We start from the raw sequence: 17,051 nt of genomic DNA on the forward strand, positions 1-17,051 counted from the left end.
GCGTTCGGAGCAGCTTCCATATGTAACGGCAAGAGCACGCAGCGATGACTTCCTCCAGCTCCAAGGGAGACCTGGCTTTTCCACAAACACGGAATTTGAGGTGCCATCAGCTCGGCGCGGGGAGGAAAGGACACTGAGGCCGGCCCTGTCAGTGGGGCCACCCCGCTTCGATGCTCTGGGCTGCACGGTGTCCTCAACGCGAGGCCCTACAGGACAACCAGCCTGAAAATGGGGGTTTGGGAAGGAACATGGAGGCGTCAGCCTCCCCTTCCTTGGGGGAGGGAGTCAGTCATAGGATCATGGAATGGGTTGGGATGGAAGGGATCTCGAGGCCCATCCAGGTCATAGAATCATGGAATGGGTTGGGATGGAAGGGACCTTGAGGCCCATCCAGGTCATAGAATCATGGAATGGGTTGGGATGGAAGGGACCTCGAGGCCCATCCAGGTCATAGAATCATGGAATGGGTTGGGATGGAAGGGATCTCGAGGCCCATCCAGGTCATAGGATCATGGAATGGGTTGGGATGGAAGGGATCTCGAGGCCCATCCAGGTCATAGAATCATGGAATGGGTTGGGATGGAAGGGACCTCGAGGCCCATCGAGGTCATAGAATCATGGAATGGGTTGGGATGGAAGGGACCTCGAGGCCCATCCAGGTCATAGAATCATGGAATGGGTCGGGCTCTGAGAAGTCGATGGGGACCCGTTTCAGCCTAATTAGGAACGGGATTAGGAACGAGGGCCCAAAGGGAATCGAAACGCCGCAGTGTTCTGACACGGATCTAAACCCCTCGCGAAGGGAGAAGCCAAGCGGCGACCTCCTTCGTCCCGTTACCCTTAAAAAGATGCAAAATTCAGTAAATACAAAAAGAGGCAAGTGGTGGAAACCGGGATCCACGCTGAAAAACTTGCAGGTGACGACGGATTGGAATTCCGAGCGGCTTCCTCGGCGAAATATGGAGGCGGAGCTACCGATAGCAACGGAGACAAGAGAAGCGGAAGCTTTCAAGTTAGCGTTTCTATTTCTAACGGGGAAGGGGCGATGGGATGAAGAGGTTCGGGGCCTTTCGGGAACGCTAGAAGAGGGAAATACCTGAAACCAGGCTCGGTCGCGTAGCGAGAAATGCAGAACACGGCAACTTGGCCGCTGCACGGCGAGAGAGGCGAAAGCCCTTGGATGAGCAGCGCCAAGGGCGACCAAAAAGCATCTTTCTACCACGGAAAACATCTCGGGGTGGGACTGGGTTGGTTGTTTTCGATTTCGAAGTCGATCTGGAGGCTGTCGAGCTGGGGGTTGGGCACTTCTCTTCTTCAGGAGGCTCGTTTGGCACTTGGAGACGCAGGTTCTTAGGCACAACGGGACAAGGTGAGCTTGGCCAGTCCCTCGCCGTGCATCCTGTAGAGCAGCTGGAACTCGGCGGGCAGCTGGTGGGACTCCTGCCACTTGGTGGTGAACTTGGTGCCCTTCTTATCGTAGTAGTGGTAGGGGAGGTCCTCCCGCGTGTTGGGGTCGAAGCCGAAGGGCCAGAAGCCGTAGAGGTGGATCTCCTCGCAGACGGCAGAGGCGAGCGTGTACATGAGGATTCCCGTGCTCAGCCGCTTGGGAGACAGGTGCTTGTTCTTCCAGTACCTGCGGGAAACCGGGGACACGTCAGTTTGGGGAGCAACCAGCGCCCTAAGGAAGAGACGTTGCCACGTGGAGACCAGCAGGTGGTGTCAGACGCTTTGAGCTGGACGGGACCTTAAAGCCCACCCCGTTCCAACCCACCTGCTGGGCTCTACGATCCATGGAGGGGTTCGAGGCCAGGCTGGATGGGGCTTGGAGCAACCAGCTCCAGCAGGAGGTGGCAGGGGGGTGGAACTCGATAGACTTTGAAGTCCCTTCCAACCCAAACCATTCCACATGTCTACGATCCCTGGAGATGTTCAAGGCCGGGTTGGACAGGGCTTTGAACGACCAGGTGGGAGGCGTCTGGGGCTTGGAACTAAGTTGGCTTTGAGGTCCCTTCCAACCCAACCCATTCCTTGATTCTAGGATCTCCCTGGGCTCCCTCGTTCTCCTCCTGGGTCTGGGGAAGCAGCAGTGGGAGCAAAACCCGGCGATGGACCCAACCCTGGGACAACCAACCAAAAATCTCAAAGAATGAACTCGCTGAAGCCATAACAAAAGTACTAAAACCAAGTGAGAGTGGATCCTGATCTGCTAGAGAGCGTCCAGCACATCAGGCAAGACGAGCTAAAGAAATTAAAGTGGTATTTGGAGAGAGAGAGAGACCCGTGAGGTAGAGACAGAAACCCAAACCTGTTGACGTGCTGCATGATGTTCCCCGGCCAAGCCAACTGGACCTTCAGTTGCCCCCTGTGCTCCACGAAGAAGTCAACCAGCGTTCTGGTCACCGTCGCCGACGTGTGGAAGAAGAAGGCGGGGATCCAAAGGATGGCGCCGTCCAGCTTTTTCAAACTCAAAAAGAAGTTGTTGCGGTCTTGGATGGTCAAGAGGTTGTTGTAATATTTCTCCAGGATGCTGGGGTTGAAGGTGGTGAGGTTGGTTTTCTTGCCGACGTCTTTCTGGAAGGCCTCAGTGGGAGCGAAATTGCAACGGAAAACGAAGTCGGAGCCATCTATTTCTTGGCCGCACTGGCTGCCGGTGAGGATGCCGCTGTTGCCGACGACGGCGCAGACGTTGTAGTGCTTGTTGACGATGGGGGAGACGTCCGGGAGCAGCGAGCGGAAGTTGTTGCTGATGGAGAAGACGTATTTGTGGCTGGAATAGTCGTAATGCATCAACTGCCCGACACGGACGCTGCTCTTGGTCAGCGAGAAGTTCTTGATGACGTCCACGTGCTGAAGGATTTCTCGTCTAGGAGAAAGCAGGGAAAGAAAACACGGAATGATGTCTCCTGAGGTTCCATATGGTTGCCCAGAGCAGGGGTGGCTGCCCCATCCCTGGAGGGGTTCAAGGCCAGGTTGGATGGGGCTCGGAGCCCCTGATCCAGTGGGAGGTGTCCCTGCCCGTGGAACTGGATGGGCTTGGAGGTCCCTTCCAACCCAACCCATCCTATGATTCTATGAATTCCCACCAACGTAAACAAGGGAGATCTTGAGGAGCTGGGAAGAGGGAACAGAGGGGAAGGGTCTGGAGGCCACGGCTTGTGGCAGCAGCTGAGGGACCTGGGGCTGGTTAGTTCCATTGCCAGGTAGAAGCCAAGGCACCACCAACATCTCTGGTGGATCCAGGCTTGAAGGCCCCATCCTAACCCCTTGCTCTTCCTTGAGCTGGGAATCCTAGAACCATTTTGTTGGAGAAACCCTGTGAGCCCATGGCGTCCAACCATAGCTGGGCGTGATTTGGCCTCCACGGGGACAACGCGAGGGAGGTGGAACGAGGACAACCTCTGGTGGGCAAAGGCCGTGCGGTTGAAGGTCCACTTGGAGGGCTTGTCCTGCAGCTCCTGGCTCAGCGAGTTGGTGATGGGCACGAAGGACGGGTCCAGGAACTTGAGAGCAAACTGGGACCTGGAAAGGAAAGCGGACAGACGGACACGCGTGGGCCCAGAGGGATGGGGACAGATGGACATGTGGGGGCCCAGAGGGATGGGGACAGACGGACCCACAGGGATGGGGACAGACGGGCACTCAGAGAGGCCTCTGCAGCCCCCCCCATCAGGCCTGCCGCTATCAGCACCACGGACAGCGCCCCCCCATCGCCGCCATCAGCACCAGGTTGAGCGGCGCCCCTCCCATCAGCACCAGGCCCTCCCGCATCAGCACCACGGACAGCGCCCCCATTCAGCACCACGGACAGCGGCGCCCCCCCTCATTCAGCACCACGGACAGCGCCGGGGCCCTACCGGTCCCTTCCTGGTGCGCACCGGGCCCGCCCCCCCCCCCCCGCGGATGGAGGATGAGGATGAGGATGGAGGATGAGGAGGATGAGGATGGAGGATGAGGACGGAGCCGGAGGAAGGGTGCGGGGAGCCCCCTGACCTGAAGCCGGCGTGCAGCAGGTACATGCGGGGCGCGCGGGGCCCCGGCTGCCCCCGCAGAGCCGCCAGGCTGAGCAGCCAGAGCAGCAGCAGCGCCGCGCCCAGCAGCGCCAGCCCCAGCGCCAGCGCCACGCGCACCATCTTGGAGGGGCCGGGGCGGGGCCTCCCGGGGACACCCCCACCGCGGGGACACCCCCCCGGCACGGGGACACCCCCCCGGCACGGGGACACCCCCCCGCGGGGACACCCCCCGAGACAGGGGGGCATCGAGAGCCACGGACCCTCCGGAGATACGAGGGCACCTAGAGCCATGGGGGCATCTAGAGCCATGGACCCTCCAGAGACATGGGGGCATCTAGAGCCATGGACCCTCCAGAGATACTGGGGCACCTAGAGCCATGGACCCTCCAGAGACATGGGGGCACCTAGAGCCATGGACCCTCCAGAGACATGGGGGCACCTAGAGCCATGGACCCTCCAGAGACATGGGGGCACCTAGAGCCATGGACCCTCCGGAGAGATGGGGGCATCTAGAGCCACAGACCCTCCAGAGACATGGAGGCACCTAGAGCCATGGACCCTCCAGAGATACCGGGGCACCTAGAGCCATGGACCCTCCGGAGACACGGGGGCACCTAGAGCCACGGACCCTCCAGAGCCATGGGGCCACCTAGAGCCATGGACCCTCCAGAGACACGGGGGCACCTAGAGCCATGGACCCTCCAGAGACACGGGGGCACCTAGAGCCATGGACCCTCCGGAGACACGGGGCCACCTAGAGCCATGGACCCTCCGGAGACACGGGGGCACCTAGAGCCATGGACCCTCCGGAGACACGGGGCCACCTAGAGCCATGGACCCTCCGGAGACACGGGGGCACCTAGAGCCATGGACCCTCCGGAGATACGGGGGCACCTAGAGCCATGGACCCTCCGGAGACACGGGGGCACCTAGAGCCATGGACCCTCCGGAGACACGGGGCCACCTAGAGCCATGGACCCTCCAGAGATACGGGGGCACCTAGAGCCATGGACCCTCCGGAGATACGGGGGCACCTAGAGCCATGGACCCTCCGGAGATACGGGGGCACCTAGAGCCATGGACCCTCCGGAGACATGGAGGCACCTAGAGCCACGGACCCTCCAGAGATACAGGGGCATCTAGAGCCATGGACCCTCCAGAGACATGGAGGCACCTCGAGCCATGGACCCTCCACAACCATGACATCCCTCCAACCATGGTGACCCCCAGCCCCCTCCTGGGATCTTCAGCCAAGGGGTGGGACGAGAGGAGAGGGCCTCAAGTTGCTCCAGGAGAGGTTTAGATGAGAGTTGAGGGGGTTCCTGCAGGATCTCGGGGGGGTTGGTACCCCTGGAGCTGCTTGTTGTGACGAGCCGTGGTGGCTGGAGGAGGGTTGGGAAGGACATTAAGGTCCCGTCCAGGTTCTCAAATGTCCCAGGTGCCACTGGGAACCCTTAGGTCCATGAGGATGGACAGACGCTCTCCAAGAGCTCCTCCTCCACGAGCTCTCCAGGAGCTCCTGGTCCCACCACACCAACCACCTCAAAAACCCCAAACCCCACGTTTTTTTTCCGTGTCTCGAAGCCGTTTTGAACTCCATTTATTCCTTTTTTTTTTTTGAGCGAGGGTGAGGACTCCAAGCCCTGCGGCTGGTGGAGTCCCCGACCTCCAGGGTGAGGTCCAGGCCCCAAAGCTCTAGCAACGGTTACACCACGACGGGGAGAGAAGCCGAGCCCTTCCAGAGCGGCTTCGTCTTAACGAGGAACACGAAACGAGCGCGAGGTCCACGATGGAAGCAAAGGGCTACGAGCTCCAAGCAAGCGAAGACGTCCTCACCGCAGATGACGGGTGGAGCGACCTTTCTCCACGGCCCCACAGGACATCGTGGTCTCCACACCCAACACAAATATCAACGTTTTAGGGAAGAAGCAGCTTTTTTGGGTTAATAAATACCTGTTTCAACAGCTAAACTCCATCTTTCTCCATAAATACTCCAGTTTTCCAGTGCAATTTCCCCTTTCCGAGCGGCGCTTCCATGTTTTATGGACATCTGAGGTCTTCTTCTGGCCCTCCTGGCCCCCCTGGAGCCAGCGGCGCTCATGGAAACGGAAGAGTTTGGAGGTGGAAACATCTCCGTGGCGTCCCAAGGTGGAGGCGACGCCGAGGTTGGAGAAGGTCCACGTAAACACCAGGCGTTTGGTCAACACTGCGAGATTCCCGAGGGGAACGGCGGGAAACGAGGGTGGAGGCGGCAACTCGAGAGCCAAGCGAGGACGGGAAGGGGGGCGACCCACGGCGGAGCCACCCGAGGAAGGTCTTCTCCTCACCACTGTCCTCCTCCACCTGCCTGGGGGGGAAAACAAGGGGGGGCGAGGAAGACGCTGAGGGGAGATGGGTAGGAGGCCACCAGAAGCAGGTAGGAGGCCACTAGAACCAGGTACAAGGCCACCAGAGCTGGGTAGGAGGCCACTAGAACCAGGTACGGGGCCACCAGAGCTGGAAAGGTCACCAGAACCAGGCAGGAGGCCACCAGAGCTGGGTCAGGGGCCACTAGAACCAGGTACGAGGCCACCAGAGCCGGGTTAGGGGCCACCAGAGCTGGGTAGAAGGCCACTAAAACCAGGTATGGGGTCACCAGAGCTGGAAAGGTCACTAGAACCAGGCAGGAGACCACCAGAGCTGGGTAGGAGGCCACTAGAACCAGGTACGAGGCCACCAGAGCTGGGTTAGGGGCCACTAGAACCAGGTAGGAGGCCACCAGAGCTGGGTCAGGGGCCACTAGAACCAGGTATGGGGCCACCAGAGCTGAGTCAGGGGCCACCAGAAGCAGGAACGAGGCCACCAGAGCTGGGTTAGGGGCCACCAGAAGCAGGAACGAGGCCACCAGAAGCAGGAACGAGGCCACCAGAGCTGGGTAGGAGGCCACCAGAACCGGGTAGGAGGCCACCAGAGCCGGGCAGGAGAAGCAGGTGGGAGGAGAAGGGGGCGGTGAGGGCGAGGAACCCACCCTAGACCATGAAGCGATGCTCCTTGCCGTCGTGGGCCATGAGGATGACGTTGCGGTTGGAGGTCCAGATGAGGCGGGCGAGGCGCAGGGCGTTGTGGGAGCCCGGGGAGGCCGGTTGGACCGGGGGCACCTGGTAGGTTTTGATGCAGCGGAGCTGGGGGGCCGAGTTCAACATGCCGATGCTCCCCAGGAGAGACGTGTTCATCTGGGGAGACAACCCCGGCGTCACCAACCCTTCCAGGACCCCCTCCCCGAGGCCCGAGGTCCAAAAAGACCTTGAAGATCATCCAGGCTTAGCGAGAAACCAGCCCGACTGCTGAAGCGTGGCCTTCAGCACCATCTAGAGGGCTTCTAGATGCCTCCAGGGATGGAGGCTCCACCACCGCCCTGGAGGAACGAGCTTAGAGGTCTTCTCCAAGCTCAAGGAGTCCCTGATTTCTGTCGAGAAGGCCCTCAAAGGTCAGTGAGCGGTGGGATGGGGCCTCACCTGCCAGAAGGAGAGGTGACTGTCCGAGTTGGAGTAGGTAGCCAGGTAGCGGCCATCAGGAGCAAAAGCCACCGCGGTTATGGGGCCTTTGTGGCCGTGGATGGTCTGCCAGGAGGACAGGGAGGGAGAGGCCTCGTTAGCGGGAGCCATGACGACGTCGGGGAGACGGTTAAGGAGGGACGAGCCCGTGAGGGCGGGAAGGGGACATCATCTCCAAGGCCGGCGTTGGGTTTGGGCTCCGAGGAGGAGCCGGAGAACGGGGGTTGGGAGGGTTCTCCGGCCACAAAGCCAGGGCGAGGACATCTCGGCGCCCCCCGTACCTGACACTTGCCGGTGCGGATGTCGTAGAGGGCGACGGAGCCGTGCCGAGCTCCCACCGCGATGCGGTGGCTCCGCTCGTAGTAGCTGACCATGTAGAACCTGGGGTGGAGGAGATAACGAAGAAACGGCTCAGAGCCGACCCGTAACGACGTCCCTGGGTGGTCTGGGAGGCCTGGTGGGACCAGGCTTGGAGCAGCCCCAGCCGGGGGGAGGTGGCCCTGGCTCAGGGACGGGCTCCGAGGGCCCTTCCGAGCCGTCCCAAGGTTCTCGTGAGGCCTGGAGGTTCTCAAGGGCAGGTTGGACGCGGCTTGGAGCAAGCGGATGGGAGGACGTTGGTTGGGACTCACCTGCAGATGGCCGGGAAGCATTCCTGGAGACCCTTCTTCTTGACCAAGGAGCCCTCCAGGCAGTACATGATGATGTCCATCACCTTGGAGAGAAGAAGGGGAAGTCATTTAGGAGTTTAGGTTCCATAACAGAGGCTAAAAGAGGGACTCGTGGCGCTCGGTGGCACCAAACTCCAACCAGGATCCAACCCCAGAAGTTGGACCTGAGAAGAGGTGACAACACGGAACCGAGAGCTCCTAGAAATGGATGAAACTCAACAAATTACGGACGAGCGGAAGCTCCCGGAGGTCTACAAAGGGCGGAAGGTCCGCGAGAAGGTCCACGCGGCCGTTCTAGGCGGCCTCCCTCACCTCCACGAGCAGGTCCACCACGTCGGTCGGCATCTTCTCGATGAGGATCTCGACGACGCGCAGGATCTCAGCCTTGGCGCGAGCCAGGGTGCTGGTGTGGACGTTCTGCTGCGACTGCGTGTTGGCCGCCAGGGCCGTGTGTCTGTGCACCTACCGGACGGAGAGGAGCAGGAGGACATCTGAGAACATCTCCAGACCTTCCTGGGCGGGGGGGTTCTTCGGGTCTTGCCCTCCTCCTCCCGCTCACCTCCTTGGCGATGGTGGTGATGAAGGCGGGCGGGCGCGCGGTGGCGATGAGGGCCAGGGCGTGGCGGGCCGAGCGGGCCGAGTCGGCGGCCGGGCTGAGGGGCAGCCCCAGCGTGACGCTGCCACGAGGGAAACCAAAAGCGCCCTTAGATGCCACCTTCCAAGCCTCGCCGGGAGGCGGCTTCGAGAAGAACTTCAGGCTGAGGACGCGGCCTGCGTCCCGAGAGTTGTCCCTCCCACCACCTCCCCTCAGGGTTTGACGCGACCCGACCGCTCCCGAGGCCGGGAGGAGCCACCTACTTGGCCAGCTGCTTCTCGGCGTCGGCGCAGAGCTCCAGGAGGCCCATGAGCACGGCCGAGACGTCCATGTAGGGCTCCCAGACGGTGAAGCCGCGGCCGATGAGGTCGATGGCCGTCCTGCGGATGGTGCTGTGCGCCGGCAGCTTGGGGCTGGGCGGCTGCAGCAGCAGGAACGTCAGCGCTTTGCCTGCCAGCAGAAGACAACAGGGAAGGTCAAGAAGGGCAAGCAGGACGGGCTCAGGGGCTGAGGGACACGTAGGATGGAAGCCCACCAAGGCTCGCGACCAGAACGGCTTCTCCAAGTCAAGCAGAGAGCGAAGAAAGAGAAGCAGGACCGGGCTCGCCTCGGGGCTGAGGGACACGTAGGATGGGAACCCAGCAAGGGCTACACGTAGAAAGTTCTACCAGCTTCTGAGGGGGGTTTGGCCCGGAGAAGAGGACGCCGCGGGACACTCACACGTGTGTCTGGCCAAGGAGTAGTTGGATCCACCGCTGGTCAAGCCGAAGCCCTCGGGGATTTGGCTGGAGCTGCGCGGGCGGGTGAGATGTTTGGGAGGTTCGATCTCGGCTCCAAACTCGGCGCCGATGACGCCCAGGAGGACAATGGCCGTCGCCTGCTTCCGCCTCTCCTCGTAGGACGTGGAGATCTTCTTCATCTGCGGGAGACAACCTGGACGGCGAAGGAGGAACCGTGAGAAACAGCAAAAACACACCAAGAAAGGAGGTTGGTCCTCAAACGCGAGAGGCTCTCTGGAGAACCTCGGCCCAGCCTGGCCAGGAACCTCTGGAGAACCTCAGCAACGTCACCTTCTCATCAAGCCCCACCTGCCGTGATGTCATCGTCAACCAGGTCGTGTTCTTCTTCTTGGACTTTGGTTTCCGTTCCCACCGTGTCCGGGCTGGCGGTTCCGGCCTGAAGAGCTTCCGTGGTGACTCCAGCTGAAAGAAGAACCAAAAGCCACCTGGACGCCAGCCGTTTTGGTGAAGATGAGGAGAAGCAGCGATTCTGGTGTCTTCAAAGCCAGAAGACATCAACATGGCAGCCTAACAACGCGTGTGGCCACCAAAGATGGAGGCCCAGCAGAGCTTGGAGGAACCTTCCAACCCAAACCACGATTCTGTGATCTTTAAGGTCCCTTCCAACCCAACCTGGTCCATGATTCCATGATCTTTAAGGTCCCTTCCAACCCAACCCGGTCTGTGATTTGAGGAGGAAGGTTCTTTGAGGAGGAAGGTCCACGTTCTCCCTCAAAGCCCTGGGAGATGTGGCCCCGCACTCACGCGAGATGACGCTGTCCATGTACTGGGGGAGATAAGGAGCCCACGCGTCGATGGTTTCTTTGCGTCCCACCTGCTCGATTCTTCTCAGTTCCGCCAGCAACAAGGCCTGGGCGGCTTCTCGGACCTGCGAGGCCAAGGAGGACACGGTAGGACCTCAAGGAGTGGACCCAAACGGTCCCACCGCATCTAGAAGGTCCCAAACCCCCACGTCGACGTCCCCGCCAGAGAAAGCCCCAAGAGAAGCCCTCGAGGAGTCACCTCCAAGCAGCGATCCTGCCAGCGGCGCGCCAGCATCTCCAGGAGCGGCGGCCGGAACTTCTCCAGCCCCAGGAGGTCCGGGAGCATCACGCAGTGCATGGCCGCCAGCTGGCTCCACCCTGCCGAGCAGAACAACAGGATCGGTTCTTCTGCTGAGGAACCCGAGGTTGAAACCGTCTCGCTGGTGCCACCACCACCTTCCATGACTCTACGATCTTCGAGGCCCCTTCCAACCCAACCCCTCCCAGGACTCCCCAGCCTGGCTGAGCTTTGAGGTCTTCTCCAAGCCAACCGGTTCCCCACCCTGGGTGGCAAGAGGAAGTCCTAACGCTGACCAGAGAGGTGACTCGGAGGCCAAGCAGGAGGAGAGAGAGAAGCGAGGAGATACCTTCGTTGACTAAGAAACAGGAATGGAAAGGAGAAGCCGCCGCAGAGCCGGGGTGGCCGGCGTCAGCAGGACCAGCGGGAGCCACTGGCAGAGAAGAAGACACAGAAGAAGAGGAATGAGAAACGCAAGTGGAGGACAGGAGACAGAAGCAGCCGGAGATGGCAACCTGGTGGGGCTGGATCCTATCGGTGAGGTTCTCCAGAGGTTCCTGGCCAGGTCCCTTCCCACCCGAGCCCTTGCTCCAAAGCGAGAACTTCCTCACCTTGCTTGATCTGCCCTTGGGCCACGGGACTTGACGTGGGAGGTGGGGCCTTGGCCTTGGCCAGCTCCGGGGTGCCGGGTCGCGGCGGCCTGAGGAGAAGGCGCAGGAGAAGGAGGTTACAGGGTGGGAGAAGGTCCCCATCCAAGCCACCCCACCCCCCGCCAGCCGCCGTACCTGGTGGGACCTTTCTTCATGTGGTCCCCGATGAAGGTGGCGTTGGTCATGCTCATCAAGGTGTTGGCCAAGGAGATGACGGAGAGGAGATGCTGCGTGGTGACGGCGCGGGAGACGCCGTAGGTGCCCCTGCCCAGCCCTTCCGTCAGGGACACCTTCCGGCCGCCCTCGCCGGGCCCCGCCGGAGCCGGGCCCACCGGCTGGTCGTAGCCCGGGAGCATGAGGGACATGTGGCCTCCTCTGGAGAGCAGCCCGAAGGACACGGAGCGGTGGGGCTTCAGCATCCCCAGGCGGTTGAGGCAAAGCTCGTCCAGGACCGAGTTGAGGCCCCACGCGTGGAGACACGACATGAAGAGCTTGGCCGTGTCCATGGTCAGGTTGTACTCCAGCAGCGTCAAGGGTTTGGACTTGCTGGAGCGATATTCCGGGTCGCCGTCTTCTCGCCTTTGCCTCAGGGCCTCGTCGTCTTCGTCTTCGTCGTCGAGAAGATGCTCCTTGATGTTCTCCTTGATGGTTTCCTTCACCTGCTGGAAGAGGACGGCCGCGCGGTTCCCGGTCAAGAAGGAGCCTCCCTTGTCGGCGCCGGCGGCCGCTTTCTGCAGGTTCTCGGGGGAGACCGGGCCGGCGCTGGGCCTGGAGGCCTCCTCGGTCAGCAGCTGGATGATGAGGGCCTCCACGTCGAAGAAGAGCACGTGGATGTCGGGGTCCGCCAGGTTGGTCTTTAGGGCTTGAACCACGAGGGAATTGTGGGAATATTTGGGTAGGTTCCCCTGGAGGAAAAGGAGAAGACGGGACGTTTCATTCGGATCCTTTTATTCAGAGAAGCTTGAGGAGCAACAGGTTGGACCAGCTGGAGGCCTCTCCAGAGGGAAGAAGACACCCAGGTCTTGAAGACCCCTTTCCAACCCACCCCGTGCTCCCGCGCCCTCACGCTTACGGAGGAGAAGACGGCCCAGCTCACCTTGTCGGCCGCTTCCGAGGCCAGGAGGTTGGTGGCGAGCGTCTGCAGCTTCTGGTGGGCCACGTTCTTGAGCGCCGCCAGGCTGCGGCGCGTCATGGCCTGCTTGAGGTTGACGGCCGGGTGGCTCAGGGTGTCCACGGCGGCCGGCACGGCCTCGTCGCAGGCGCTGAGGATCTCCACCGCCGTCACGCCCATCACGCAGCGGTCCAGAGCGCCTGGAAGGGAGCAGGACTTGAAGGAAAGCGGCTTGGAGCCTCAACGCCAGCGCCCGGAGGGCTCCAAGAACCACGCGGTGGTGGCGTTTGAGGACAGGGACCATCGAGGAGAGCTTCGAGGGCTTCTCCGAGCTCAACCGCAACCAAATATGTAGATGTTGACGACGTTCTCTCAACATCTCGGCCCCGGAGCTCACCCGTGTCCATCTGCCAGACGTAGACGGAGCCGTCGGAGCATCCCACCACCAGGTAGTCGTCGGAAGGTCTCCACTTGATGACTTGGATGGGGAAGAGGTGCCGAGAGGCCAGCATGATGCATTTCTTCTCCCGGAGGCTGAGCAGCCCCACCGAGTGGTCGCTGGCCACCGAGCAGACGCAGTGCTGGACCCGGGCCTGGTGGGAGGAGAAGAACACGAGAAGCAGGAGAGTGGAGAAGCCTCAACAACAACGTAGATGCTCAGTATCTAACCATTCTTCTTCAGGACCAGGCGTGGAGATCAAGAATCCACTCGGAAACTCAACTAGAAGGACCTGATCCAGCAGGAGGGAACCGGACGGGCTTCGAGGTTCCTCTCAACTCATTCTGTGACTCCACCACCTCTGAGGTCCCTCCCAACCCATTCCACGAGTCCATCTGCCCCGTTCCCACCTCCATCGCCATCCTCGAGGACTCGAGGAGCACGACCGCGGCCGGAAAGCAGAAGACGAAGAACTTACGCTGCAGTTCTCTGGGGGGACGAGGAGCTGGGTGATTTCTCCTCCGTGGACGCAGAAAACGTGTTTCATCTCCCCGGAGAAGATGTCCCAGATGATGACGGAGAAATCCACCCCGCCCGAGATCAAATACCTTTGATCGTAACGAGGAGAAACCTGATGAGGATACAGCAAACAGGTGACTTTGTTGCGGTGACCTCGGAGCGTGCGGTGGGGCGGCCAACCTGGAGGGACGGCGGGGAAGGAGAAAAAGAGAAGAGAAGAGTTAATCCAGAAGGTCGGGCTTGGACCATCGCGGTGGAGCAAAACCACCTCCAAGAGGGAAGGAGAAGGTGCCGCTTGGGGGTTGGGTGAGGACAGGATGGGGTTCCATCACCGTTCGGGCTTCATCGTCCCCCCCGGTGGGACGAGGAGGAGAAAAGTAGAAGGCCGGGGGGCAGCTGGTGGGTCACGCTAAGGAGAGGACGGGTCTCCAGCGCCACCCACCTCTCCGGAGCGTGTGCTCGCCCTGCAGCAGCTGGACGATGGCCGTCTGCGTGGCGGGGACGATGACGATGCTGCCGTCCTCGCGGCCGCAGACCAAGCGCCCGTGGGCGGGGATGTAGACGCTGGCCGTGACCTTGAGGGGCTCCCGGCTGGTGGGCACCACGCTCAGCTGGTCGATGATGCCGGCGGGACCGGGGCTCAGCTTCTCGAAGGCTTCCTGGAGGGACACCGACGTGGTGGTTTGGAGGCCTGCAGAGAGAGAGAAGAAGGGGTGAGGCGGGAGAGGACACGCCTGGCCTCGCACAGGAGGTTCCTCAGCCCTTGGATCCTCTCGCTCCACCAGCTCCGTGTTCTCCCTGAGGGCTCCGGGGGGGCTCTTCCCACCTCGAGAAGGAGGAAGGAGATGAAGCGAGGTCTAACCTTTCGTCCCGTCCTGTTCCAGCGTCTCCGGCACGTTCCAAATGCTGAGCCTCCCAGAGGAATCTCCTTGGATCAAGAGCTTGTAGGACGACTCCGCGGGGCCGCAGAAGAAGCGAGTCACCGGAGGGCAGATCAGCAGCTGCCCAGGAGAAGGAAGGAACAGCTTGGAGCACGTGGAACGAGAGAAACCGACCCTGGTCCCTCAAGGGAGCCTCTTGGTACCTGTTTATCTGCTCTGTCCAGCACGCTGCACAAGAGCGGTGGGATGAGGTTCTCCATCGCCTTCCCCACGTCGCTGCGGAAGGAGTCGCTGGCCGGGAGACAACTGGGTTGGAGGAGAAAGAGAAGGGAGCGACGTTCCTCAGGAAGGAGGCCACCACGCCGCGAGAAGACTCAACGATCCCAAGCAAAGCCAAGCCCCGAGCCCTTGAAGATCACAGGTCCAACCAACGTAGCGTGCAGGAGTTCAGTTCTCCTTCTACCACGCTCCACGTTCCTCACGGTTCCACCTCCAAACCCAACCAATCCAGGGGACCTCTCGGCGTCGACTCACCTGGCAGGTAACTTGTAGATGAAGCTCTGACCGTCTTCAGTCCAAACGATGACTTTGTCGGCTGCCACAAAGTCCCCCCCGGTCCAGGTCTGATCGGCCTCGCTGGGGACCGAACACAAGAGGGAATAATCTCCAGCGTCGAAGACCTGAGAAGAAACAGAGAAGTTCACCTCGTTAAACGAGGATTGAAACGTCCAGGTAGCACCTGGAACAAGACGGGCTTGGAGGTCCCTTCCCACCCAACCCACCCCACGATTTGAAGATCTAGAGATCTTCGCCTCAAGGTCTCAGTTAAGGGAAACGAGGTTCTAGAGGCGGAGGTTGTCCACCTGGCGTCTCTTACCCTCCAGTACTTGGAGCAGACGACCAGCAGGGAGCGTTGGGTGAAGGTGCAGAACGAGACGCTCTGACAGTTCTGGCAATAAATGGGCTTGGACTCCTCTTCAAACACGGGCGTCGCCTCCTGAAACACGACCACGACCAACCCTCAGCTTGGCCGAGCGCTGGTGGCCCCCAAGAGGACGTCAGCATGGACCTCTGGGCAGCCCTTGCCCTCAACTCAACTCGCTGTGAGTCCTAGGCTGAGGGCTTCTGCCCTAGCTTGAAGGATCAAGAAGAAAGTGGCTTCTCCAAGGGGTGAAACCCATCGTACCATCACCCGGAAGAGTCGTTACCTGCATCCGAGCGACTTCCGAGGAGATGATCCACACCTTGAGGATGCCGGTCACCGAAACCGCCACGACCGTGTCCTCTGGGGGAGGACAAAGGGGAGGTTGATAAGGAGAAGGAAGGTCTCCGTGATGCCTTCAAAAAACCCGAGGTCTATCAAGGACTGATCAAACTCTCTAGACCTTCATGGGGGCTTCAAGGCAACCCTGGTGCCTCCTGGATCCCCCTGACCTGGAGGACGGTTCCTCGCAGGAGGAACAAGGCTCCTTGTAGCCATGAGAAGATGGACCCAAGCGATTACCTTGGGTTCTGCTGGAGCGGATGATGGTCATGGAGCTGATCCAGTCCGGAGAGATCTTGGACAACAAGGAGTAGAGAACCTCCAGGCTGGTTGCATCCATAACGAGTATCTCTGGGTAGTGGCCGTGGCAGAGCAAGCGCCCCTCGCGCTGGGACCCCACCGTGAACTGGTAGAACTGAAAGGAGGAGAAGAAAAAGATGGAGTCACAGGGTGAGGGGGAAGGGACCTGGCCCAGGTTGCCCAGAGAAGCCGTGGCTGCCCCATCCCTGGAGATGTGGGCCAGGTCGGATGGAGCTCGGAGCCCCCGATCCAGTGGGAGGTGTCCCTGCCTGTAGAACTGGATGATCTTCAAGGTCCCTTCCAACCCAACCCACAACCCGATTCCACAACCTTCAAGGTCCCTTCCAACCCAACCCTTTCCACGATCTTCAAGGATCTTAGGAGGACAGAAGAAGCCCTCCCAGCGCTGACCTGGATGCCGGTGTGAGTGCAGGCCAGCTTGGTGAACTCGATGCATCTCCCATCGTTGACGTCCCACAGACACATCTCCCTAGAACACAAAAGGCAGATGAAACCAAGACGGAAACCACCTCAAAGGTTCCAAAATCCTAGACGTTGCGATGAACTTGAGCATTTTCAATGACTATGAAGACGTTCCCGGCCAGGCTGGACGGGTGATGTGGCGGGAGGTGTCCCTGCCTGGGGAACTGGGTGGGCTTTGAGGTCCATCCCAACTCAACAACGATTCCAAAGAGGCCCTGAGGAACCGCGGTGGCCCCATCCCTGGAGGTGTCCAAGGTGTCCTCACCCGCTCTCCGAGGCACTGACGATGTATTTCTTGTCACTGGCAGCAGACGCTTTGGCCAAGCAAGTGATGGAGGCCGTGTGCCCGAAGAGCAGCGCTCGGGGCTTGATCTGCAACGAGACGAGAAGATGTGAAGTCCAAGCGACGCGGTCTGGAGAGGTTTGAGGAACGCGGCGCTCGGCCTGGAGGAGGCGGGAAGCCTCCTGGGGGCTGAAGGAGACGCCGGGGGAGCGCGAGCCCGTTACCTGGAGCTGGGGGGAGAGGTCCCAGAGGCAGATCTGCCCGTCGTGGCAGCCGCTGACCACCAGCTCGGCGTCGTCCATCAGCAGGAGGCTGGACACGCAGTGGGTCGGGGCGCGGCGGCCCCACAGCACGATGGGCAGCACCAGCCCGGCCCCCGCCATGGTGCCGCCGGCCTGGGGCGGGGGGGAAAGCGAGGGGGGGAGGTGAGGACAGGCCTCCATCTTCTCCACGGGGTGGGCTGGGGGGGAGGGA

The 17,051-nt window shown here is 60.9% G+C and overlaps 2 protein-coding genes across 4 annotated transcripts; both read right to left on the reverse strand.

Moving 5' to 3' along the window:
* Positions 1-607: 607 nt before the first annotated feature.
* On the reverse strand, positions 608-3,581 carry ST8SIA3 (ST8 alpha-N-acetyl-neuraminide alpha-2,8-sialyltransferase 3). The gene is made up of 3 exons (XM_069881184.1): positions 3,397-3,581; positions 2,306-2,863; positions 608-1,633 (listed from the first exon to the last, which is right to left on the reverse strand). The coding sequence occupies exons 1-3, from the start codon at positions 3,579-3,581 to the stop codon at positions 1,351-1,353; spliced, it is 1,026 nt and encodes a 341-aa protein (XP_069737285.1). The 3' UTR covers positions 608-1,350.
* A 1,992-nt stretch (positions 3,582-5,573) lies between these two features.
* WDR7 (WD repeat domain 7) lies at positions 5,574-16,972 on the reverse strand. 3 transcript variants are annotated; one of them, XM_069880388.1, is made up of 28 exons: positions 16,802-16,972; positions 16,560-16,666; positions 16,223-16,301; positions 15,752-15,926; positions 15,456-15,532; positions 15,125-15,244; positions 14,782-14,927; positions 14,451-14,553; positions 14,229-14,367; positions 13,809-14,057; positions 13,326-13,546; positions 12,806-13,001; positions 12,394-12,608; positions 11,433-12,202; positions 11,259-11,347; positions 10,997-11,080; positions 10,609-10,727; positions 10,351-10,474; positions 9,895-10,008; positions 9,527-9,739; positions 9,070-9,256; positions 8,771-8,888; positions 8,524-8,673; positions 8,173-8,255; positions 7,825-7,924; positions 7,505-7,609; positions 7,018-7,222; positions 5,574-6,353 (listed from the first exon to the last, which is right to left on the reverse strand). In XM_069880388.1, exons 1-27 carry the CDS (start codon positions 16,958-16,960, stop codon positions 7,019-7,021), a joined length of 4,446 nt encoding a protein of 1,481 aa, XP_069736489.1. In that variant the 5' UTR covers positions 16,961-16,972; the 3' UTR covers positions 5,574-6,353; position 7,018. The 3 variants fall into 3 exon arrangements, with proteins under 3 accessions (XP_069736489.1, XP_069736488.1, XP_069736490.1); XM_069880387.1 differs by having other exon boundaries at positions 5,574-6,357; XM_069880389.1 differs by lacking the exon at positions 10,997-11,080 and having other exon boundaries at positions 5,574-6,357.
* Between the last annotated feature and the right edge of the window lie 79 nt (positions 16,973-17,051).

The sequence above is a fragment of the Phaenicophaeus curvirostris genome, chromosome Z (genome assembly GCF_032191515.1).
Source record: "Phaenicophaeus curvirostris isolate KB17595 chromosome Z, BPBGC_Pcur_1.0, whole genome shotgun sequence".
Taxonomy (NCBI): domain Eukaryota; kingdom Metazoa; phylum Chordata; class Aves; order Cuculiformes; family Cuculidae; genus Phaenicophaeus; species Phaenicophaeus curvirostris.

Excerpts from the sequence above, each read along its gene's own strand:
- ST8SIA3 (XM_069881184.1), bottom strand. The coding sequence starts at position 3,581 with ATGTCCATCTGTCCCCATCCCTCTGGGCCCACGCGTGTCCGTCTGTCC. Across the intron at positions 2,864-3,396 it reads ACGGCCTTTGCCCACCAGAG|ACGAGAAATCCTTCAGCACG; the intron begins GTTGTCCTCGTT and ends GCTTTCTCCTAG. Across the intron at positions 1,634-2,305 it reads ATCATGCAGCACGTCAACAG|GTACTGGAAGAACAAGCACC; the intron begins GTTTGGGTTTCT and ends GGTTTCCCGCAG.
- WDR7 (XM_069880388.1), bottom strand. The coding sequence starts at position 16,960 with ATGGCGGGGGCCGGGCTGGTGCTGCCCATCGTGCTGTGGGGCCGCCGC. Across the intron at positions 12,609-12,805 it reads CGTCTGGCAGATGGACACGG|GCGCTCTGGACCGCTGCGTG; the intron begins GTGAGCTCCGGG and ends GCTCCCTTCCAG. Across the intron at positions 7,610-7,824 it reads TCCGCACCGGCAAGTGTCAG|ACCATCCACGGCCACAAAGG; the intron begins GTACGGGGGGCG and ends TCCTCCTGGCAG.